Consider the following 22,234-nt stretch of genomic DNA (forward strand, 5'->3'; position numbering starts at 1 on the left):
TTGCATTGAATAACAGGCTACTATTCAAAAAGAATGGTCTCCAAGCCTAATTGAGTAATATCGCAGAAAATTTCTTTCAGCACTCGTTACCAGCATTTTCATCAAAAGAGTTTTTTTTCATAAATGAAAATATTTATGAAGAAACTAGATGTATGCTACTCTCAGAAATGCTGAACAATTCCTTTTCGTACCATCATAATTTATTGTGAATTCATTTGATGATTAAAATCATAATTATTCTCTATATTTTACAGTATAAATAAGTTCTGTTGATATTTTTATAGCTTGAAGAAATTAGTGCAATATTTTTTCTGATTATATGCTCTTTTGTTTTTTTAAATACAGCGTACTCTATGAAATTAAATAATAGTTTTATTATTTATTATATCTCATTGGAGGATATTATGTATTCATCTTTATAGCCTACTGTAGAATGAAACTTAAGTTTTGAAAATATCCAGAGAGCTTATGAGAACGTCACTGGAATTAGATTTGCCTTGGCTTGCACTATTCAAGCGCACGAACTCTGCTATGTAACCCATATTTTTATTAGTGCATTGATTTGGTTTCACTTGTTAGTTAGCAGTTTCGAACTGTTGGTTCTCATCACAGACCAGACTTCAGATTAACCAAATTCACAAAACATACAGCTATAAGCAGAAATGAAGACAAGAATTGATTCAGTGCCATAGCTAAACTATGTCAGAAAGTTAAAATCATTACAAGTGATCTCTCGGTGGGTGTATAATAAAATATTAAGCTATAGAACTAAGAGGCTTACATTTGACTTAAATAATATACTGTAATGCAGAATATCATAGATTCATCTACACTATGTTGACAAAAGTATTTTCACACCTAGTTGTGATCAAAAAATGCATTTTAATTACATTTCTGGCACTGAGTGTGATCACCTTTGACCTGAATGACAACAACAACTACCCTTTGTGATAGCTTATAACCAGTTTCTTATACTTAGCAAAAGCAATATTCTTCCATTCCTCATGCAAAGCTATCCCCATTTCTGATGTTGATGATGTCTCCTGTGGTCTGGAGTGAATTCGATGTTCTGATTTGACCCAAAGATGTTCGATGGGGTTGAGGTCTGGACTCTGAGCTGGCCATTCTAGCACTTCAACATTGTTTTGTGGAAACTAATCTCGGACACTCAATGCAGTATGGGATGAGGCATTGTCGTGCTGAAACATGCAAGAGTTACTGCTGAAGTACTTCCACAGTGTCAGAAGCATGAAGTTGTCTAGGGTCTCCAGGTAGCTATCGGATGTCATGGTTTTGGGCATGTCCACCAATGGACCAAGCCCTATCCAACTGAAACACTCCCATACCATTATTGAGCCTCCACCAAACTTGACAGTTGGAATGATGCAGTCCTGCCAGAACTGTTCCCCAGATAATCTCCAGATTCAAACATGGGCATCATAGTGAAGCATTTTTAAATATGATTTATCGCTCCACAGAACCCTTTGTCGATCATCTACAGTCCACGAATGGTGTGAAAGATACCGGTCCAAATGATCTTTTGCTATTGAGTGGGGTGATGTGTGGCTTGTTCACAGCAGTTCTGCCATGATAACCTAAGGCAACTCTCTGTGGACAGGTCTAGTGCTGACAGATGTCCCTGCAGCATTTTCCAGGGTGACTGCAATGTCCACCGCAGATGACATGTGGAATGCTTGAATATTCCGAGACAGCTCATTGATCTTAGTCAGTGAGTGTCAGTGGCCTCCAAGGGCATTTTCCTGCTGCTGTAACACCATCAACTTTCCATCTATTAATAACATGAGCAGTGGTGGATTTTGGTATACTGACATGGGTAGCAATTTCGTGCACAGAAAGACCAGATGTTTAGAAGTCTGTCAATTCAGCTGAAAGTGGCATTTTGACATTGAGTACAGTGCAGTGCAAAATATGCAGCACAACCCACCTTTTATTACCAGACTTACACATATACTCTCTGATATTTGCATTTGTTAGGATCCAAAATTTGTATGCCACACAAGCTGTCCAAATACTTTTATCAACATAGTATATATTTATAGCAAAGTGGAAAAACTTCAGTTTCTTTTTATGCTTCTAAGTTTCGAAATTTACTAGAGAGCTTACGGAACATTATGTTTGTATAAACCTTCTGGTATTTTTCTGACACTTTTAAGTTTTTTTCTATATTTGGTTATAAAATATGAATGAATCCATAATATCCTCCATTTCGTTATTTCATTTATGCCAAATTTAAGCTTCTCTGCTGAATACCTTAATATTTGGCAATTATTATATTTAAGGAAAACAAAGGTTTTATTTCTTTTTTTATTAAAGAAGAGCCTAGGTCATTATTTTAGTAATGTAAAATAAACCGAAATAAGATATTAAAATGCTTATTTATTAGCCAGATTGACCTGTTTATTTTACAGTGCTGTACTGAATACATTTAGGCTCTTCTTTGATAATTTCCACCTTAATCAAAAGAACTAATAAAAGGCAAACATACAAACACCTGGACAGTGTTTATTTCTTTTAAGTAGTGCCAGCTGATGCAACTCTGATGCCTAAGATTTTATTCTCATAAGCTGTCTCTGGTCAGTTTTCAATACTTTTAAAGTTTATATATATAATTTTTATGTGGTTAAACATGTTTCTTTTAATCTTTCTTCATTCTGCAGTTTGGATGAAGTACCAAATATTCAGCTAAAGCATAATGAATTAAATTTTATGAACAAACAACAACAACAAAAAAATATACATTCAGATTTTTTATTAATTTTTAATGAGTGCATTTTTTAAAATAAAATTTAATTTCAGTATGCTTTGCCTGAATATGTGGTGCCACGTCCAAATCATGGTTCGGTGCATCCCTAGTCTCTAATTAGAGACTAATTATTGCTAATATAGTACATAGATTGTAAATGTCTCTATACTGTATTTTTAGATACAATAAAGCTAGTTGTTTTTCTTGCTTCTGCAAGAAGTGGTTGATCTATAACAAAATACTAGTATATGTGAGATGTCTGTTATTGATAAGACAGAAGTGCTGCTGACAAAAAATAAATAAATAAAATAATGAACATAGCATTCACAAAAGGGTGGATAATTCGGATGATGATTGGAAATTATATATCCTATTACTGTGTAAAATCAGTGCATACCTCAGTAAACAAAAGAAGAATCTTAGAAAACCAGTGAAATATACGTAAAGCAGAAATAAAATACATATAAGAAGCACAAGACTGTACAAGACAATTTGCTGCCCCATCAACCAGCATGTATTCCTTCCACACTTAAATGAATCACTTGATCACTATTATTAGTTCATTGGATTAGTCCCTCCCTATAGTTATTTACTGAACTACCAAATGTATACAGCAGCTGTTTATTATTGGTTAGTTATTTGTATTTTTTTTTTTTTTTTAATGTCTAGCATGTCTAGAATTTATAGTATTATCACATTCTAGCTCCACCCAGCGACTTGTAGGACACATAATATAATAAACTTTAATTATTAATAAGTCCTTTACCGATAATGAAAGTATTTCTATTCACATTTGTTCTTTCTTTTATATTTCCCATTCTCACATGGCTTATTAATGATATTTCACATATTTACACCTTTTAGTAATAATATACCAACCAAATATAGTACTCTCCTTCATTATTGTTTTCTGATGATATATCCCCATCTCTACCATATTTGGTTGCAATTAAAGAACCATCACAATACGTAGCTTGTCCACCAAAATGCAAGCATGATATTTCAACAAGGCAGTGTTTTCTCTCACTTGTCAGGTGACAACGAGAGAGTGACGATTGCCTTAATGTTAATGTATTAAAAATATTACATTGTCTATTACTTATGCCATATGTACTATATATACATATAAGGTTAATATTAAAATTAATGCACTAATTTGATTATAAAATTTATTTATTCAAAATTATAACTGTAATTTAAATGTATTCATGATATGAAAAACTTACTTGTTTTGCTTGAAGTTGGTGAAGTTTACTGCTTTCAAGTAAGGCACCATAACGATAGCATGTAATGGTGGCTGAAATGGAAACTTGAAGCATAACGTGTAGTAGATCAAATGTGGAGTTAGAATACATCTGCGAGTGAAATTACAGGATTTTTTTTGAACTTTACAGCAGATATTTATGAAGTTTTTTCATATAGAAAGAAAAACATTTCAAAGTTAGTTTTTACATTATTACGACAATAATGACAAAGCAGTTGTTGACTTTTTCACATACTTTCATATAATAAAAAAAATAATTAAGTTCTGAACCATAAAAGAGATAAAAGGATGTAAGAAAGTGAAGATGATTTGTTTATGTTATGACTGTTAGAGAAAAACAGCAACCTTCATTCCCCACTTCACTGCCAACCTGTGACCTATATCGAAGCTCTGTTCTCAAAAAAGTGTGCGTCTGCCATCAATTATAAAAATGCAGCTTATGTTCAATAGCTTAAATTAAAAACTCCAGTTTCTCATTCAGTTTACACAACAGCCAGACACATGTGAAGAAGTTATTATTGATTCCAAAGCAGACTTCATAAGAGTGAAGTGCAATAAACCCACCTCCCGCTCAACTGGCAGTGAAGCCTTGATAAAACTGCACCTGGATTATTGTGTGCAGATTTAGTCTCCCACATTCCAAGAAGATGAAGCTGTGGAAAGGTTACCAAAACAAATTACAAAGATTATATCAGAATTATGGGATTTATTGGACAGATTGCAAGTATGTGGATTACAGACTGGTTAAGGGAAGAAAGAGGAGGTGATATAATTAAGGTTTATAAACTTCTGAATGGGTGTTATATGATGTCGTCTGATGAAAATTTTCATTATATGGAAATATGAGAACACAGGGGCATCCTTGGAAGTTAAGTTTGTTCCCAATTAAGAAAGGGGTGAGAGCTAGGTTTTTCTCTCACAGAGCAGTGAGTGACATCGTTTTGGAAGTTTACTGGAATATTTACAGCACTAGGAAAGGATTAAAAACTAATTTTAATGCGTCCGATATTTCATTTCAATCACTGGGATTATCTTCATCTTCGGGGATTATAAATAACTCTTGTAACACACACACTCAAATACAGCACAATGCTAAGTGAAACATTTGGGTGACTAAAGTCCTATCTAGGTGGTGTGCCCTAGATAGTGCAGAAGCAATAAGAATGGAAACAGCAGCATATGGTAGGGCAAGAAAATCGTTGCATTAACATAGTTGCTTTTCATCTGTAACTTATATACAGGTTTCTTGGAGTAACACTGCTGATAAATTCATTATATATGAGAACAAGTTTTCTCTTTTTTGTATCTCTTAAAATACATGATGCTATGTTATTTAGAGGATTGATAATGGCAAATTTTTAACTGGGATAATGGAAATTTAATGTTGAGATAATTGCAGTATGAGTTAACAAGAGCTACGTAATTTTCTCTTCTTCCTTTACTAACAATAACCAAAGATCAGATTTTGCCATTGTTATTAAAAGCAATAATCAATTACTTTAAGATTCAAATTAACAAAAAAAAAAAAAAAAAGTCTAGAAATCCTACCACCTATTCATAATGGCCACTGCTTGCTCACAAAATATAGGTCTTACTAACTGATTTGGCTTTTTGCTAAGCATGAATACTTTTTTTTTTTTTTTTACTTAGATCCATTTTTTTCTTTATTTTATTGTTTAATAAAAAAAATGAAAACTGTTAGACTTCATGTGAAACTACCTATTGTGTCTATTATTTGGTCATGATTTTTAATTACATTTTACACTTTTTTTTTTGTTTTTTATTCCAGTACTTGATGAAGCAGACAGAATCCTTGATATGGGATTCCAGAAGACGTTAAATGCTATCATAGAGAATTTGCCACCACAGAGACAGACCCTCTTGTTTTCTGCTACTCAAACAAAGTGAATTTACATATTCAATGTTTTGTATAAAATTTTCTTTTTAGGTTATAATATATAGGTTTATAAATATATATAAACCTATATATTTATACATATATATAATTTAATGCTTTAATTTAGCAAAAACAAAATTGGTTTAATTAGAGGCATTAAATGATCATTTCTGTTAAGATCTTAAATATAATTGTAAATAGTAAAATACAAAACAAAGGTATATTAGGGAAGAAATTATGTGAATGCCCATGTACATGGACACAATAAAACTAAAATCCTCATAGCGCACTAGTCATGTCTATTCAAGCCCAAACAGGATTATGGAATGATTGAATTACTGAAAATGTTTAATACAGAAAACTGGGGAAGGGGGGAAACAATGCAAACGACCGCTTTTTTTATTTTTGTGAAATAAATGATACAGAACAGCCATACCAAGTTTTTAATGATATATTATACACATTGCTTCAATGATGAAATAGTTGAGTTACATCATGAGGGAATAAGTACATTATTATGAAAATTTTCATCTGCAAATTATATATTTTGGTGGAATTTTTATTTATATTTTATTTATTTATATATATTCCCCACTGTTGCGTAAAAACCTCTCCCATTATGGGAGGTTTTTTGGGTCTGCTTCTTCCATGGTGACCCATTTCATCTTGGGAGAGCATTTATACACCTGTATGAACAAGTGTATGAAGGTGAAGACAATCACATACATCTATGCCACTTCAGGATTCGAACCTGCAGCCTTTTGGCTGGAGAGCGAATACACTAGCCACTCGGCCAACCAGGCTGGCTTGTTTACCATTAGTTTATGTAAATACTGCTGAAAGTCATATCTACAAAGTTTGCATGAGACATCTTCCACCTGGTTGCTAATTTCAGCTGAGCAATATAATAATAAACTACCTAACAAAGAAATTGAAAGTTTATATTTTACTTGGTTAGACTATAATAAATTTAGTTTAATCCTTTATCCAAGTGTGAGCAAACAAAATTTACGCTTGAAAGTATCTTCGGGACTGGGGTAAGGTGGTACAACACCGGGCTACTCGTTGCAAAGGTGGAGCAAGCTAACATCACTCCTATCTGAGTATCTCCCATAATGCAAAACATCTCCTTGCAGATATGTATAATGTTATGCATTAAGGGAAGGGCCACTACCCAGACTAGTTTCGACCTTTATTGAGGTCTCTTCAGTGGGAGCCAGGCCCAAGTGGAGATAGCAGGCAAAAGCATTAGCAAGGTCATCTCTCCCTATAGGAGTTGCCAAATGGTGTGCCACCTTTTGGCAACTCCTTTGGATTTAGAGAAAGATATTGAAAGTTTATTTTTCACTTGGTTAGACTATAATAAATTTCATTTAATCCTTTATCCAAGTGTGAGCAAACACAACTTTGCAACGAGTTGCCCAGTATTGTACCACCTTACCCCAGTCCTGAAGATACTTTCAGGTACAAACTTTGTTTGCTCACACTTGGATAAAGGATTAAACTAAATTTATTATAGTCTAACCAAGTGCAAAATAAACTTTCAACATCTTTCTCTAAATCCAGGGTAATTTAATAAAAAGGTGGCACACCGTTTGGCAATCCTATAGGTAAAGATGACCTTGCTAATGCTTCTGCCCGCTATCTCCACTTGGGCCTGGCTCTCACTGAAGAGACCTCAATAAAGGTCGAAACTAGTCTGGGTAGTGGCCCTTCCCTTAATGCATAACATTATACATATCCACAAGGAGATGTTTTGCATTATGGGAGATACTGAGATAGGAGTGATGTTAGCTTGCTTCACCTTTGCAACGAGTTGCCCGGTGTTGTACCACCTTACCCCAGTACTGAAGATACTTTCAGGCACAAACTTTGTTTGCTCACATTTGGATAAAGGATTAAACTAAATTTATTATACTAACAAAGAAAGAATATTATTCTTTTATTTGTTATTCTCTGAAGCTAATAATACTAATTCTGAAGGATATTATTAAAATTTAATATACCTTAATTTGTTTTTTGTTGAAATAAATTAAACATGCCAGGAAATTATATTCTTGGTTTAATCCTTTATCAAAGAGTGAGCAAACAAAGTTTGCACATGAAGTAACTTCAAAATTGGGCAACTCATTTATAATGACTTCACATCACTTGTCTTAGTATCTCATAATGCAAAGCACATATCCTTACGGACATGTATAATGCTATGCATTATGGGAAGGATCACTACCCAAACCAGTTTCAACCTTTATTGAATTATGTTTAAGTGCAGGAATACCTCTCCAAAAATTTCTGTGATCCCTCAGATTATCCAATGATTGACCTGAAGGATCATTTAACTCAGCAGTAGTTTTAATAAGTGACAAGCTCACTCCCACCACCGAAAAGAACCCTCAGCAGTGGCTCTACCCAATGGCAGGCTCACCACTGAGCAGAGCCACTCATATCTCATGGAAAGCAACCACATTATATAAGTAAAGGGAGGTCTCCAAAAACTCAGGCAATCCTCCAGATCACTCTAAACTCAGCAAGTGTGAGCGATCTAAAGGATCATTTTACTCAGCAGTGGTTCCACTCATTGACAGGCCCATTCTATCATGGAGAGGAACCCTTATCATTGGCTCTGCCTTATGGCAGGCTCACCCCACTCCTGAGCAGAGTCTCTCATGTCTGTTGAGTGACCACTTCAACACTAAAGCACATCAGTGGGAGCCCCCAGAAGTGATACCAAGGTTAAAGCAATGCAGAAATCATATTTCCATATACAAGTAGCCAAAAGGTCACAACTTATTACTAAAATACTCTGAATTAGAGATAGATGTTGAAAGTTTTCCCAATTGATTATACTAGAAATTAAAGATGCCAAGAAATTATATTCTTGGTTTAATCCTTTATCCAGTGTAAGCAAACAAAGTTCACGCATGAAGTAATTTCATGACTGAGCAACTCTTAGGGGCTAATGACTTTACATCACTTTCCTTAATTTGTTTCTGCATTTTTTTTTTTTTAAAAAAAAAGTCTTGTGTTTTGTTCTTAATAATATACAATTAGTAATGAACTACTTTTTTAAAAAATTTATTTTTTACGGTAAACCTTACATGAAAGGTTGTTCGCCTTGTGTATATTGGTAGTGTGAGCAGGTAGCATGAACAGCAAGAAAGAGGCTTGTTAATTTTGAATTTGAAGAAATGTAGATTCTACTCTTTGCAATTGAATAAAGAAACATAAAAATGCTTTAACAGGGGAGAGTAGAGGAATTACTAATGCCAATTCTAGATGAAGGAGAAAAGAGCAAAGCTAATAATGATGTCAAATATTTGTTGGATTTCTGCTCAGGACATGGACTGGTTATTACAAACACCATGTTCCAATATAAAAATGTGCACAAATTCACATGGAGAGAAGAGGCTAGGAATAAGAAAAGTCTCATTGACTATGTTATTGTTGATAGTGATGTTTTCTCCCTGGTGCAGGACACCAGAGCATACAGAAGATTTGAAATTGGAAGCGATCACTATTTAGTCTTGAGCAGGATAAAATTGAATTTCATATTGAAAAGAAGAACATATAAGAAAGTTTTAAAACGAATAAAAGTTGAGCAGCTCTCAGATGTGAACTGTAGACTAAAATATGCAAATATTATAAATGAAAAAATGAAAGAGTTTGAGAACAGGAATCAAATCTTGGAGATTCAGTGGCAAGCTCTGAATAAAACATTGATTAATTCTGCCAGAGAGGCATGTGGTGAGCTTGTCTGCAAGGATAGAATAATCAGAACTCCCTGGTGAACACAGGAAGTTAAAGAGGCAGTGAAGGAAAAGAAGAAAGCATATCAAAAAAGTTCCTGGTAAATATGTCAGCTTGTGCTTTTAGAGAATACAGAGACAAATGTAAGAAAGCTAAACACTGTGTAATACTAGCTAAACAAAAGTCATGGGAATACTTTGGCAAGAACATTGAAAATAAATATCAAGAAGGTGGCAAGATATTCTGGAGGTTGTTGAAGAAGCTCAGAAATGGAGGAAAGAGTGCTGTAAAAAGAATTAGAGATGATAAAGTTGATATGAAAACTGGAGAAAAAGATATCCTTGAAGTATGGAGTAATTACTTTGCAAAATGTGATAGATATGGTATGAAGGTCAGCAATAACAAGACAAAGATAATGAAAATAGGCAGAAGCATTGAAAATATCAGCTGCAATGTGAATGGAGAACCTATAGAACAAGAAGGTGGCAAGATATTCTGGAGGTTGTTGAAGAAGCTCAGAAATAGAGGAAAGAATGCTGTAAAAGGAATTAGAGATGATAATGGTGATATGAAAACTGGAGAAAAAGATATCCCTGAAGTATGGAGTAATTACTTTGCAAAATTGCTAAATGAAACTAGCAGTGATAAAAAAAAACACTGACCAGGCATGCAATCAGGAATACATATCCATGCTTGAAGTAGAAAAAGCAATCAAAAGTCTGAAATGTGAAAAGGCAGCTGGAGTAGATGATATTAGACCAGAAATGCTCACATATGGAGGTATAAAAGTTTTACAGTGCCTATACTTCATAGTTCAGAGGGCCTGGACAGAAGGATGAATTCCAGATGATTGGAGTAGAGCTCTCATAGTACCCATATATAAAAAGGGAAATAAAACTGATTGTGAGAATTACAGAGGCATTTCTCTACTGAGTGTTCCTGGTAAGATTTATGCCAGTATACTTGAGAAATGGTCGAGAAGGATTGTGAAAGAGAAACTTGGTGAGGAACAAGCTGGATTCAGGCCATATAGAGGCTGTCAGGATCAGATATTCACTTTACGACAAATAGTTGAAAAGTCATGGGAATATAACAAAGATCTGTATTTAAATTTTGTAGATCTGGAAAAAGCATATGACAAGGTGCCAAGAGAGAAGCTATTTAAACGCTACAGCTGTATGGTGTCAGTGGATCATTATATCAAGCAATACTTAGTCTTTATTTGAGTTGTAAGTCAGCAGTTAGAATTGAAGGAAGTTCAGGGAGATGGTTTAATGTTAAATCAGATGTTAGATAAGGATGTACATTATCACCTCTGTTATTCATTATCTGTATGGATTACATTATGAAGGAAAGCGGTATTAAACATGATATCAAAATTGGAGATGTTAATGTCAGCTCCTTGCTTTATGCAGATGATATTATACTTCTAAATAAATCCACTACAAGTCTGCAAGATTCCCCGACTAAATTGAATAACTGTTGTGATAGATATGGTATGAAAGTTAGCAATAACAAGGCAAAGATAATGCAAATAGGCAGAAGCATTGAAAATATCAACTGCAATGTGAATGGAGAACCTATAGAACAAGTAAAACATTTCAGCTACTTAGGCACGATTTTTAGTGAAGATGGTAAATTAAATATGGAAATAGACAAGAGAATGAATAAAGCTGGTATGGTAGGAAGTCAAATGAATAAATTCATATGGAATAAGAGAGAAATTAGTCAAAACACTAAATTAGCTGTATACAAGACTGTTCAAACCAATTTTAACTTATGGATCTGAGAGCTGGGTCAGAAGTAAAACACTTGATCAAAGACTAGAGACAGCAGATATGAGAGTCCTGAGAAAGATTAGGGGAATGAACAGATGGTATCAATGGCAATATCATATTAAAAATGAGGATATTGGGAAAGAACTTGACATTTGTCAACATCCAGGAATGCGTTAGCAGAGCTAATCTCAGATGGTATGGTCACTTAAACAGAATGGGCGAGGAAAGATTAGCCAAACAAGTGTTCTTTGCCAGGTTGGCAGGAAAACAACCCAGAGGAAGACCAAGATATAGGTGGATTGATACGGTAAAAAGTATCTTAGAAGATAGATATATAAATATAAGATCTGAGAATGTTGTAGTAACTTTGACAGGTAACAGATTGATTTGGCAGAAAATTGTAGGTAGGAAGTTAGTAATGATGTAAATTTTTCATGTAGTACTATCATATATTGTACACTCCCTTGAGGGTAAATGTCAGGAATTTGATGATGATGAATTCTAGATGAACAGCAGCAGCAGCAGCTATAGATATATTTGTAGGAAATGCAAGTAGCAGAAACAAAATGTGTGAAAAAGAGGAGCAAAATGGTAGGAGATAGGTCATCATTAATGAACCCGGTTGCTGCTTTCTGATTGAGTCAAGTATTTTAACTGAACTTCAGGCTGCCAGATGTGTGAACAGTATTCATTGGTTCATTGTATTTGTGTTTTATGTTTGAGTGCAAGAGAAAATCTAATTTTGTGGATAATAACGAGGTACTATTTATAACAAAAAACAATATGTATAATAGAAATGTGTATTTTTATCTCACTTATTGTGCCTATTAAAACATCTCAAACTGTTTAGTTGTATGCATTTGTTTTGTTGTTGTTTATCAGTGATTTTTTTCATAATGGGATATGCTTAATAAGACATCATAAAAATCTTTAAAGAGCTCTCAGGCTTATTAATGCAAAATAACTAGCTATTCTTGACACAGTAACATGTTTTGTTCATCATCATCATCATCAAATTCCTGCCATGTACTCTCAAGTAGTGTACAGGATATGACAGTACTACATGAAAAAATTACATCATTACTAACTTCCTATCTACAATTTTCCTCCAAATCAGTCTGTTACTTGTCAAGACTCCAACATTATCAGATCTTATATTTCAATCGTCTAAGGCACTTTGTACCGTATCAATCCACCTATATCTTGGTCTTCCTCTGGGTCGTTTTCCTGCCAACCTGGCAGAGAACACTTGTTTTGTTAATCTTTCCTCTCCCATTCTATTTAAATGACCATACCACCTGAGATTAGCTCTGCTAACCTCAGGTGGTATGGTCATGCTGACAATGTCAAGTTCTTTCCTAATATCCTCATTTTTAATATGATATTGCCATTGATGCCATCTGTTCACGCCTTGAATCTTTCTCAGGACTCTCATATCTGCAGTCTCTAGTCTTTGGTCAAGTGTTTTACTTCTGACCCAGCTCTCAGATCCATAAGTTAAAACTGGTTTGAACACTCTTGTATACAGCTAATTTAGTGTTCCAACTAATTTCTCTCTTACTCCATATGAATTTATTCAATTGACTTCCCACCATACCAGCTTTGCTCATTCAGTTGTCTATTTCTATATTTAATTTACCATCTTCAGTAAAAATCGTGCCTAAGTAGCTGAAATGTTTTACTTGTTCCACAGGTTCTCCATTCACAACACAGTTGACATTTTCAATGATTCTGCCTATTTTAATCGTCTTTGTCTTTTTATTGCTGACCTTCATACCATATCTATTATAACAGCTATTCAATTTAGTCAGAGAATCTTGTAGCGGATTTATTTTGAAGTATAACGTCATCCGCATAAAGCAAAGAGCTGACGTTAACATCTCCAATTCTGATATCATGTTTAATACCACTTTCCTTCATAATTTGATCCATATAGATAATGAATAACAGAGGGGATAATGTACATCTTTGTCTGACACCAGGTTTAACATTAAACCATCTTCCTGTACTTCCTTCAATTCTAACTGCTGACTTACAACTCAAATAAAGACTAAGTATTGCTTGATATAATGCCCCATTGACACCATATAACTGCAGCGTATTGAATAGCTCCTCTCTTGGCACCTTGTCATATGCCTTTTCCAAATCGACAAAACTTAAATACAGATCTTTGTTATATTCCCAGGCTTTCTCGACTATTTGTCGTAAAGTGAAGATCTGATCCTGACAGCCTCTATTTGGCCTGAATCCAGCTTGTTCTTCACCAAGCTTTTCTTCCACAATTCTTCTCAACCGTTTCATAAGTATACCTGCATAGATCTTGCCAGGAACACTCAGTAGGGAAATACCTCTGTAATTCTCACATTCAGCTTTATTTCCCTTTTTATATATGGGTACTATGAGAGCTCTACTCCAATCATCGGGAATTCGTCCCTCTGTCCAGGCTTTCTGAACTATGCAGTGCAGCCACTGTAAGACTTTTATACACCATACTTCAGCATTTCTGGTTGAATATCATCTACTCCTGCTGCCTTTCCACATTTCAAGCCTTTGATGGCTTTTTCTACTTCAAGTATGGATATGTATTCCTGACTGCATGCCTGGTCAGTGTTTTTTTATCACTGTACTGTCATCACTGCTTGTTTCATTTAGCAGTTTTTCATAGTAATTACTCCATACTTCAAGGATATCGTTTTCTCCTGTTTTCATGTCACCTTTATCATCTCTAACTCCTTTTACAGCACTCTTTCCTCCATTCCTAAGCTTCTTCAACAACCTCCAGAATATTTTGCCACCTTCTTGATATTTATTTTCTATATTCTTGCCAAAATCCTCCCATGACTTTTGTTTAGCTAGTTTTACACATTTCTTACATTTGTCTCTGTATTCTGTAAGAGTAAAAGCTGACTTATTTGCCAGGAACTTTTGATATGCTTTCTTCTTTTCCTTCACTGCCTCTTTAACTTCCTGTGTCCACCAGGGAGTTCTGATTTTTTTATCCTTGCACACAACCTCACCAACATGCCTCGCTGGCAGAATCAATCAATGTTTTCTTCAGAGTTTGCCACTGAATCTCCAAGGCTTGATTCCTGTTCTCAAACTCTTTCATTTTCTTTTCAATAATCTTTCTGTATTTTAGTGTACAGTTCACATCTGAGAGCTGCTCAACTTTTATTCGCTTTAAAACTTTCTTACATGTTATTCTTTTCAATATGAAATTCAAGTTTATCCCGCTCAAGACTAAATAGTGATCACTTCCAATTTCAAATCCTCTGTACACTCTGGTGTCCTGCACCAGGGAGAAAGCATCACTATCAACAATAACATAGTAATTGAGACTTTTCTTATTCTTAGCCTCTTCTCTCCATGTGAATTTGTGCATGTTTTTATGTTGGAACATGGTGTTAGTAATAACCAGTCCATGTCCTGAGCAGAAATCCAACAGATATTTGCCATTATTATTAGCTTTGCTCTTTTCACCAAATTTTCCCAAAATATTTTTGTATGTCTCACAATCATTTCCTACTCTGCTATTTAGATCCCCAACAAGGACCAACTTTTCCTTTTTCATTGTGTCAGTTGCTTTTTCTAAAGCGTCAAAAAATTCCTCCACTTCTACTTTAGTAGAACCTTCTGTGGGACCATAGGCACAAGTCTCATTGTCCAGTTCCCCATTCTCATATTTGCCCACATTACTCTACTTGAGACTGACTGCCATTCAAGAAGATTAGCCTCATATTTTGTGTTGAATACTATGGCTTCTCGTTCATTTCCTTGATTGTCATTGCCTGAATATAACATTTTGTATTTATTGCTCAGAAAGATCTCACCAGTTTTGGTCTTTTTTGTTTCAGTCACCCCTATTATGTCAATCTGGTACTTATCTAATTCCTCAGCTAGCTCCATTTCTTTGCCATTCAGGCTTCTTACGTTGATAGTACCGATCTTTAACTCCGGTGATGTTGAGTTGGGGTTTGTTTTCAGATTTGTTCCAGTATCTGACTTTTCGCTGTTCGCCCTTGTTCTCTGGCGAAAACAACGGGGGCCTTGTTTAACCAGGCGATGCCCCAGCCGGCATGAAATTTTGTCACGTTGTACCATCATTTTTTATTTTGGTTTAACCAATAAGAATACAATTTGGTTGGCTAAATCCCAAATTGCCAGCTCATCCTCGTTCGTTCAGTATCAAAGTAGATACCCAACTGTTTTGTTTTATTTTATTATTTCTTTATTTATTTTGTTTGTTTGGTAATGTAAAATGGAAATAAGCTGCTTATCGATAGTAGTAATTTTCTCATTTCATACCTAGTGAATGAATATGCAAAATGTGAACCATTCTTAATGGATATTAAAACTCAGAAAGATGATTAAGAAGTATTGTAATGCTGCGAAACTTTTCAAGAATACATTGTGCATCATGCAGAAGTGATACCTGAGAAAAAAAAAGTAGTTCCATAATTCACCATCAGGGGCATTGTAAATACCAAATGCATGGAATTTGCATATCATGCAACTCGGCAGGTGTACGGAGGGTTTAAAAAGATCGACATGGGGGTTATCCCCTTCATTCTGGTTGTTAATACCATCTGCAATGATGGCAATAACCTTTTCCCAGCATATTTTGCTTGTGAAGCTGTACTACCTAAACGAATGATTAGTTTTTTCGAAGAAACGGAATCTGTGGGAGTTAGACCTGTCAAGGTTACAAACCAGTCAGTTCGTAACAAATGAATGAAGTTGCTACTCCTGTTGTGGAACAGGCCATGAATAACTGTGTCAGTTCCTGCACTACACCTGCTGTATCATGACACATGGATGTCTTGTCTGGAAAATTGTAAAAAGAAGATTCTGTATTTCTACCCATTCAAGATAACCCTGACACAGGAGTTGCATCTGCATGACTTTGAAAGTCAACTGACATTTGCTTTAATATTCCTTGTTTGAGTGGAGTTGGATGCTGCATTGCCGTGGATGATTTTGTTGGGGAGATGCGGCTCACTTTCACCCGAACAGAGCCGAATACCTACAATTGCTAGTATGGGTTATACAAAACTGGCATGCAATCCGACAAATTCCTTTGCATTCGCCCAAAGTTACTGTCTTGTGTGGATTCACAGCATCGTTTATCATTGGACCATTCTTCTTTGAGGACATTTGCCAGTCAGGTCCTGTTCATTTACTGCTGAGAGATATCGCAAATGATGAACAGTTTTATTGTGTCACAGCTACAGCAGCACCTATGCATGGATTCAGTCATTTTTATGACTGAATAGGGCCCTTCACACATTTGTCAAATCATACAAAAGGTTTTTCAAGAACATTTCATGGTGGATTTCTCAAAGACAGGGTTTATCGGGATCATCCTGATAACTTGTCAGCACTAAAAGACAGCATAAATACAACATGTGCGAAATATCAGTCCTGATCAGCTGCGTTCTACCATTGAACATACTCTGCACTAGATACAGTTACTCTGCAACATACTTTGCAATAGATACCAGGAAGGACAGTGCATCGAACAGCTATAGTCCATGAATGTATAACTGGAACTGAATAAAAATGTATTATTTAGGTTTGGTTGCTTTACTCCTATCTTACACACACAGAAAATTACTATCTAATTTGGTATATTATGCAGCATTCCTTGTGGAGAATTTTGGAACTTTTTTTCCCCCCCTCAAGCCTTAAACAGAGATACTTTAATTTTGATCACACTGTATTTGTTTATAATGGCATAGAAGAAGAAAAGAGAACTGTAACTGTGTGCAGAAATGATCATTATTAATTAATAAATATAATAATGAATGATCTATAAGTAGTTAACATATTCGCTTCAACACATAGGGTAAAAATTAGACATAGCATTCACTAAAGCAGGGTTTCCCAAATTGTGTTCCGCAGAAAGTGAATAAGTGTTCCACAATGTCAGTGACCAAGCCGTGTATTTTTAAACATGGAAGTAATTCGGGAAAGGGAATACTGCTGTTTATGACTGGTCATAAGAATTGCCTGCAAGCGATTACAACAATTGGTGATATATCCTCTGTTCTCAAAACTGAATGAAATGGCATCTGTGTAGCAAATGTCAGTGACCAAGCAGCATATGAACATGGAAATATTCATGATTTATCGTTAATTTTCACACATTGAAATCTTTCAACAATCGGGAAAGAGAATACTGCTGTTTATGACCGATCATAAAAATTGCCTGCAAGCCAATTACAACAATGGGCGGTGTATCCTCTGTTCTCAAAACTAAACGAAATAACATCTGTGTTGCAAATGTTAGTGACCAATCAGCAAGGAAGTATAAAGAAAATTTTTCCACTGAAATTGAAGATCAAGGTAGTCTGTATCCAGTTCTCAAATCTAGTAATACTGAATACTTCACAAGTTTGTATTGTAGGGTGAAAGTGCTTGTTTCAAAACCATAGTGCTGTGATTTTTTAAAAGGAATAGGCCTACAGATTTAAATTTTAATATGAATAAGAGACAAGGGACTTTGTTTAATTTTGGTGTTAGGAAATCTCTTATTGAAGGTGTTTGTGATGCAACAGATAGTGATTCATCCACCTCTAGCCTAAAAACTGATCTCCAGGATGTACAAAAGGAAGGAAAACTACCAGCACACAGGAGAAAAAGTCTGCATTCACTCATAAGTACTTATAATAATATTATAAATTTTTGGTGATCAGAATGGGATATGTCAATGAAAATCATTGCAAATTAATTTAATGATGTTGGCCTGAGGAAACTACAATATGCTACAAGATTTCATTAGTCCAGTGATTGATAAATGATTTAAATGTAATTTTATATTTGTCAACATGTCACACCGTATACATAAGTGTACTAATACTCTTTATGATTATGCCATAATTAATTATTAATACATGACAAAATAACCAAGATGTTCTGTGAAAATTTCAGGATTTGTGAAGTGTTCTGTCGTAGGAAAAATCTGGGAAGTGCTGCACTAAAGCTTATAAATTGACCAAATCCATGATTGAAGCTTATAAATTGATTAAACCCATGTTTGAAGCTTATAAATCGATTAAATTTATAAATTGACCACATCCATGCATTTGTGATATATCAGATTGACAACTAACTAGTGACATATTTGCCTGGCTGGCTAGCTAACACAAAATTTTTCAAGCCCTGACCATCACCACTCTTTTCTGGTGTATACCGTGAAAGAGGAGTGTTCCAGATAATAAGATGGCCTAACACAGTTAATATTTCATGACAAGCAACATTTTCCCAGATTAGTCTCTTTTTTGATAGTTCATTAATTTGATCAGTTATTACATCTTAATCTTTTAAATTCATCAAATTCAGCTGTATATGAGTCTGGTTTCTGCCATGTTTGCTGCAAATGCTTATTCTACTAATCTGTGGTCTCCATTCTGTATGTCACCATATCATCTTAGATTAACTCTGCTTACATGTAATTGAATATTAATAATGTCAACTTCTTTTCTGATATCTTAATTTTTAATGTGGTTCTGCCATTTGGTTAGCCTAGTAGGTAATAGTTGTCCTCCAATGAACAAGCTTTGGTTTTTGAATCTCACTGTAGTATTGATGGTGTGAAAGTTGATAGACAGTGTTTGTCACTCCACATGAAACCAACACTTTGCTTTATCTTTACTAAACAAGGTGCTGGTTTCATGCTAAAGCAATAGCTAAAGGTCTGAAGTGGTTTGAAAAAATGACATTTTTCTCTGTTTTAGAATAGAAGAACTAGATTATTTAACCTTCCCATTCAAAGTACTAAATTTAAATAGGTGTAATTGCAGCCTTTGGTTGGTCGAAGGCACATATAAAATAAACAAAAAAAATCTGTTCACTCTTCTTTCTAATTTTCCACAGAATTCTCATAACTGTTGTTTCCGATCTTTTTTTTTTTTCCAGTTTTTTCCCGTAACCCATCCCTCCTTGAATCTTCTTGTATATCATCATCATCGATTTCCTGATACGCACTCCCAAGGGGTGCTCAGGTTACAATGACAGTACTACATGATTAAGTTTCCATTATTAATCTCCTATCAACAATTTCCTCCAAATCAATCTATTACTTGTGAGCACTTCAGTATTGTCATATCTAACATTCCGTAATAAATTTAGTTTAATCCTTTATCCAAATGTAGTCTAACCAAGTGGGGAAAAACTTCTAACATTCGCACTTCTGACTAAATCAATCCACCTAGACCATGGTCTTCCTCTGTATCTCTTTCCTGCCATCTTGGCATCAAACCTGTTTTCCTCACCCATTCTATTTAAGTGGTCATACCACCTTAGATTAGCTCTGCTTACACATTCTTGAATGCTAACAATGTCAAGTTCCTTCAATGCCACTGATTCATTCCCCTAATTTTTCTAAGAACTCTCATATCTGTGGTCTCTATATGACTTCTTATTTCTTGTGTCTTCTCTCCATGTGAACACCTGCACATCTTTATGTTGAAACACGGTGTTAGTAATGACTAGATCATGTCATGAGCAGAAGTCCAGTAAATACCATTATTATTAGTTTTGCCTTTCTCTCCAAATTTTCCCAAAATGTTCCTATATGCCTGGTGGGATTCATTTTCTTACTCTGTTGTTTACATCTCCAACAAAGGACCACTTTTTCTTTATGTCAGCTGCCTGTTGTGATGACTCAAATTCCTCCACTTCTACCTTAGAAGAACCTTCTCTGGAACCATAGACATGAATAAGATTTATTGTCCATGTCTCCATTTTGAAGTTTGTCTACATAATTCTACTTGAAACTGCCTTCTAATCAAGAAGTTTATCTTCATGTTTGGTATTGCATGCTATCGCTACTCCTTCCTTTCCTTGATCATTATTGCTTGGAAAATATGTCCTATACTTATTATTATTTTATTTTTATACTATATTACAGGTGAGAGCTTTAGTAAGATCTCACCTGTTTTTGTCTTCTTTGTCTCAGTAATGCCAAGTATGTCTGCATGGCACTTTTCCATTTCTTTTGCAAGTTTTGATATCCTTTCCATTAATACTACTTATATTGATGGTTCCTATCTTCAGTTCTTCTGATGTTGGGTTTAGATCTTGAGTTGAAGCTTGTTCCAGTAGCTGACTTTTCAATATATACTGCTTGTATTCTTGTATATTGCTAGTATTTTGGTAATCACTCATATATTCCATACAACTTATCAACTGCCTTGATTGTTTGATTTTCTATATCCATGTTTAATTTGCCATTTTCACTAAAAATCATGCCTAAATAGCCAAAATGTGTAACCTGTTTTTTTTTTTTGTTTTTCTGTCTGTTTTTTTAGGGTATTTTATTATTTACATACAAATATGGGCTAAGGATGCCCACAGCCTTAGCAATTTCAGGCACCTTCAGTCTTCTATCATCCATCACCATATCATGGATTTTTTTCAATAATTTCTGGAGTAGTGACCTCAACAGGGCATCCAGAATGTTCAGCGTCACTTGTGCTCATATGGCCACTTCGAAAGTTACAAAACCACTTATAACCGTTCTAATTGAAGGTGTAGACTCACCATAATGTTTATCAAGCTTAGCTTTGGTTTCCTGAGCCGTTTTGCCTTTCAAAAAGTAATGTTTAATCACTACACGAAATTCTTCTCATCCATTTTTCACAAATTACGGTACTTGATCGATTCAAATGAACGCCAAACACAGAATAATTGCTCTATCTGACTGAAACTTAGTGTGTGATCCTCCAACAGTTGCCAGCAACTAAAAATAACCTCGATATCTACTGGTGGTGGTGCCATCTCTTAGACTTTGCACGGACTTATCAAACAGCCCTCGTATTGTCTTCCTGCAAAAAAATTTAATGACTTACATCCTAGAATCAAATTTACCTTAGCAATTAGCATTAGCAATATATTTTCTTATATCTGCTTATTCATATAGTCTGCACCACGAGTGCCTCTTAAAACTTGAATCTGAGAGTTGAGTTAGAAACAGAATTGTGGATCAAAAACTAGAGATCACTGACAAGACAGTTCAGAGAAAAATTAGGGGAATTAAACAGCAAACATAAATGGTAGAATCATATTAAAGATGAAGACATTAGGAAAGGAACTTGACATTGTTAGTTCAAAAACATGTGAGCAGAGCTAATCAAAGGTAATTTAAACAGAATTGGAGAGGGAAAAGCTTGGAAAGCAGTATTTAGTGCTGGATGTAAGGAAAAGACCCAAGACAGCTAAAATCTTAGTGGATTGATGCAGTTATAAGTACTATCATGTGCATAGTATCCTGCACACTCTTTGAAGGTAGTACATATCAGGAATTTGGTGGTGATGATGATGACAAACACATAATGTGGCTATATACTGTTAAGTTCTGAATGAAACTGAAACTGTATTAATTTATATCTTCATCAGAACTTAACATGCATTTTACATTTTGGCATATACTGATATATCAGGCAGATAAAATTGCTTGTAAATTAACAGAAACGTAATAATTTAAGAATCCTTTTATTTGTCCATAGTGTTGTAATGTATTTACTGTGAATAGTCCATTGTTTAAACTTTGCTAAATTTGTATAAATACTTGTATATTACTGAGAGAAGGCTAATCGGATTAAGTACTGATAGCCAGGAGCAAAACACGTACACCAAAGTACATGTGCACTGTGGAAGGAGAGCACGTGATTCGTGATCCCCCCCCCCCCCAAAAAAAAAAGAGTATGCTAGGGGAGGTTATGGCGCTAGGTGTTGGGAGATGTAAGGTAACGTGAGCAAAGAGGGAGAAATTTAATGACGTA

At 34.9% G+C, this 22,234-nt stretch overlaps 1 protein-coding gene across 1 annotated transcript in view; it reads left to right on the plus strand.

Moving 5' to 3' along the window:
- LOC150100970 (putative ATP-dependent RNA helicase DDX10) overlaps window positions 1–22,234 on the plus strand; it is a 293,342-nt gene that overhangs the window by 75,742 nt on the left and 195,366 nt on the right. The window contains exon 6 of the mRNA XM_090401236.1: window positions 5,818–5,932. Coding sequence (XP_090257362.1) covers window positions 5,818–5,932 — 115 coding nt within the window. The remainder of the gene's footprint in view (window positions 1–5,817; window positions 5,933–22,234) is intronic.

This window comes from Typopeltis vanoorti, chromosome 12 (genome assembly GCF_054136105.1).
Source record: "Typopeltis vanoorti isolate ZY-2024b chromosome 12, IOZ_Tvanoo_1.0, whole genome shotgun sequence".
In the NCBI taxonomy this organism is placed as follows: domain Eukaryota; kingdom Metazoa; phylum Arthropoda; class Arachnida; order Uropygi; family Thelyphonidae; genus Typopeltis; species Typopeltis vanoorti.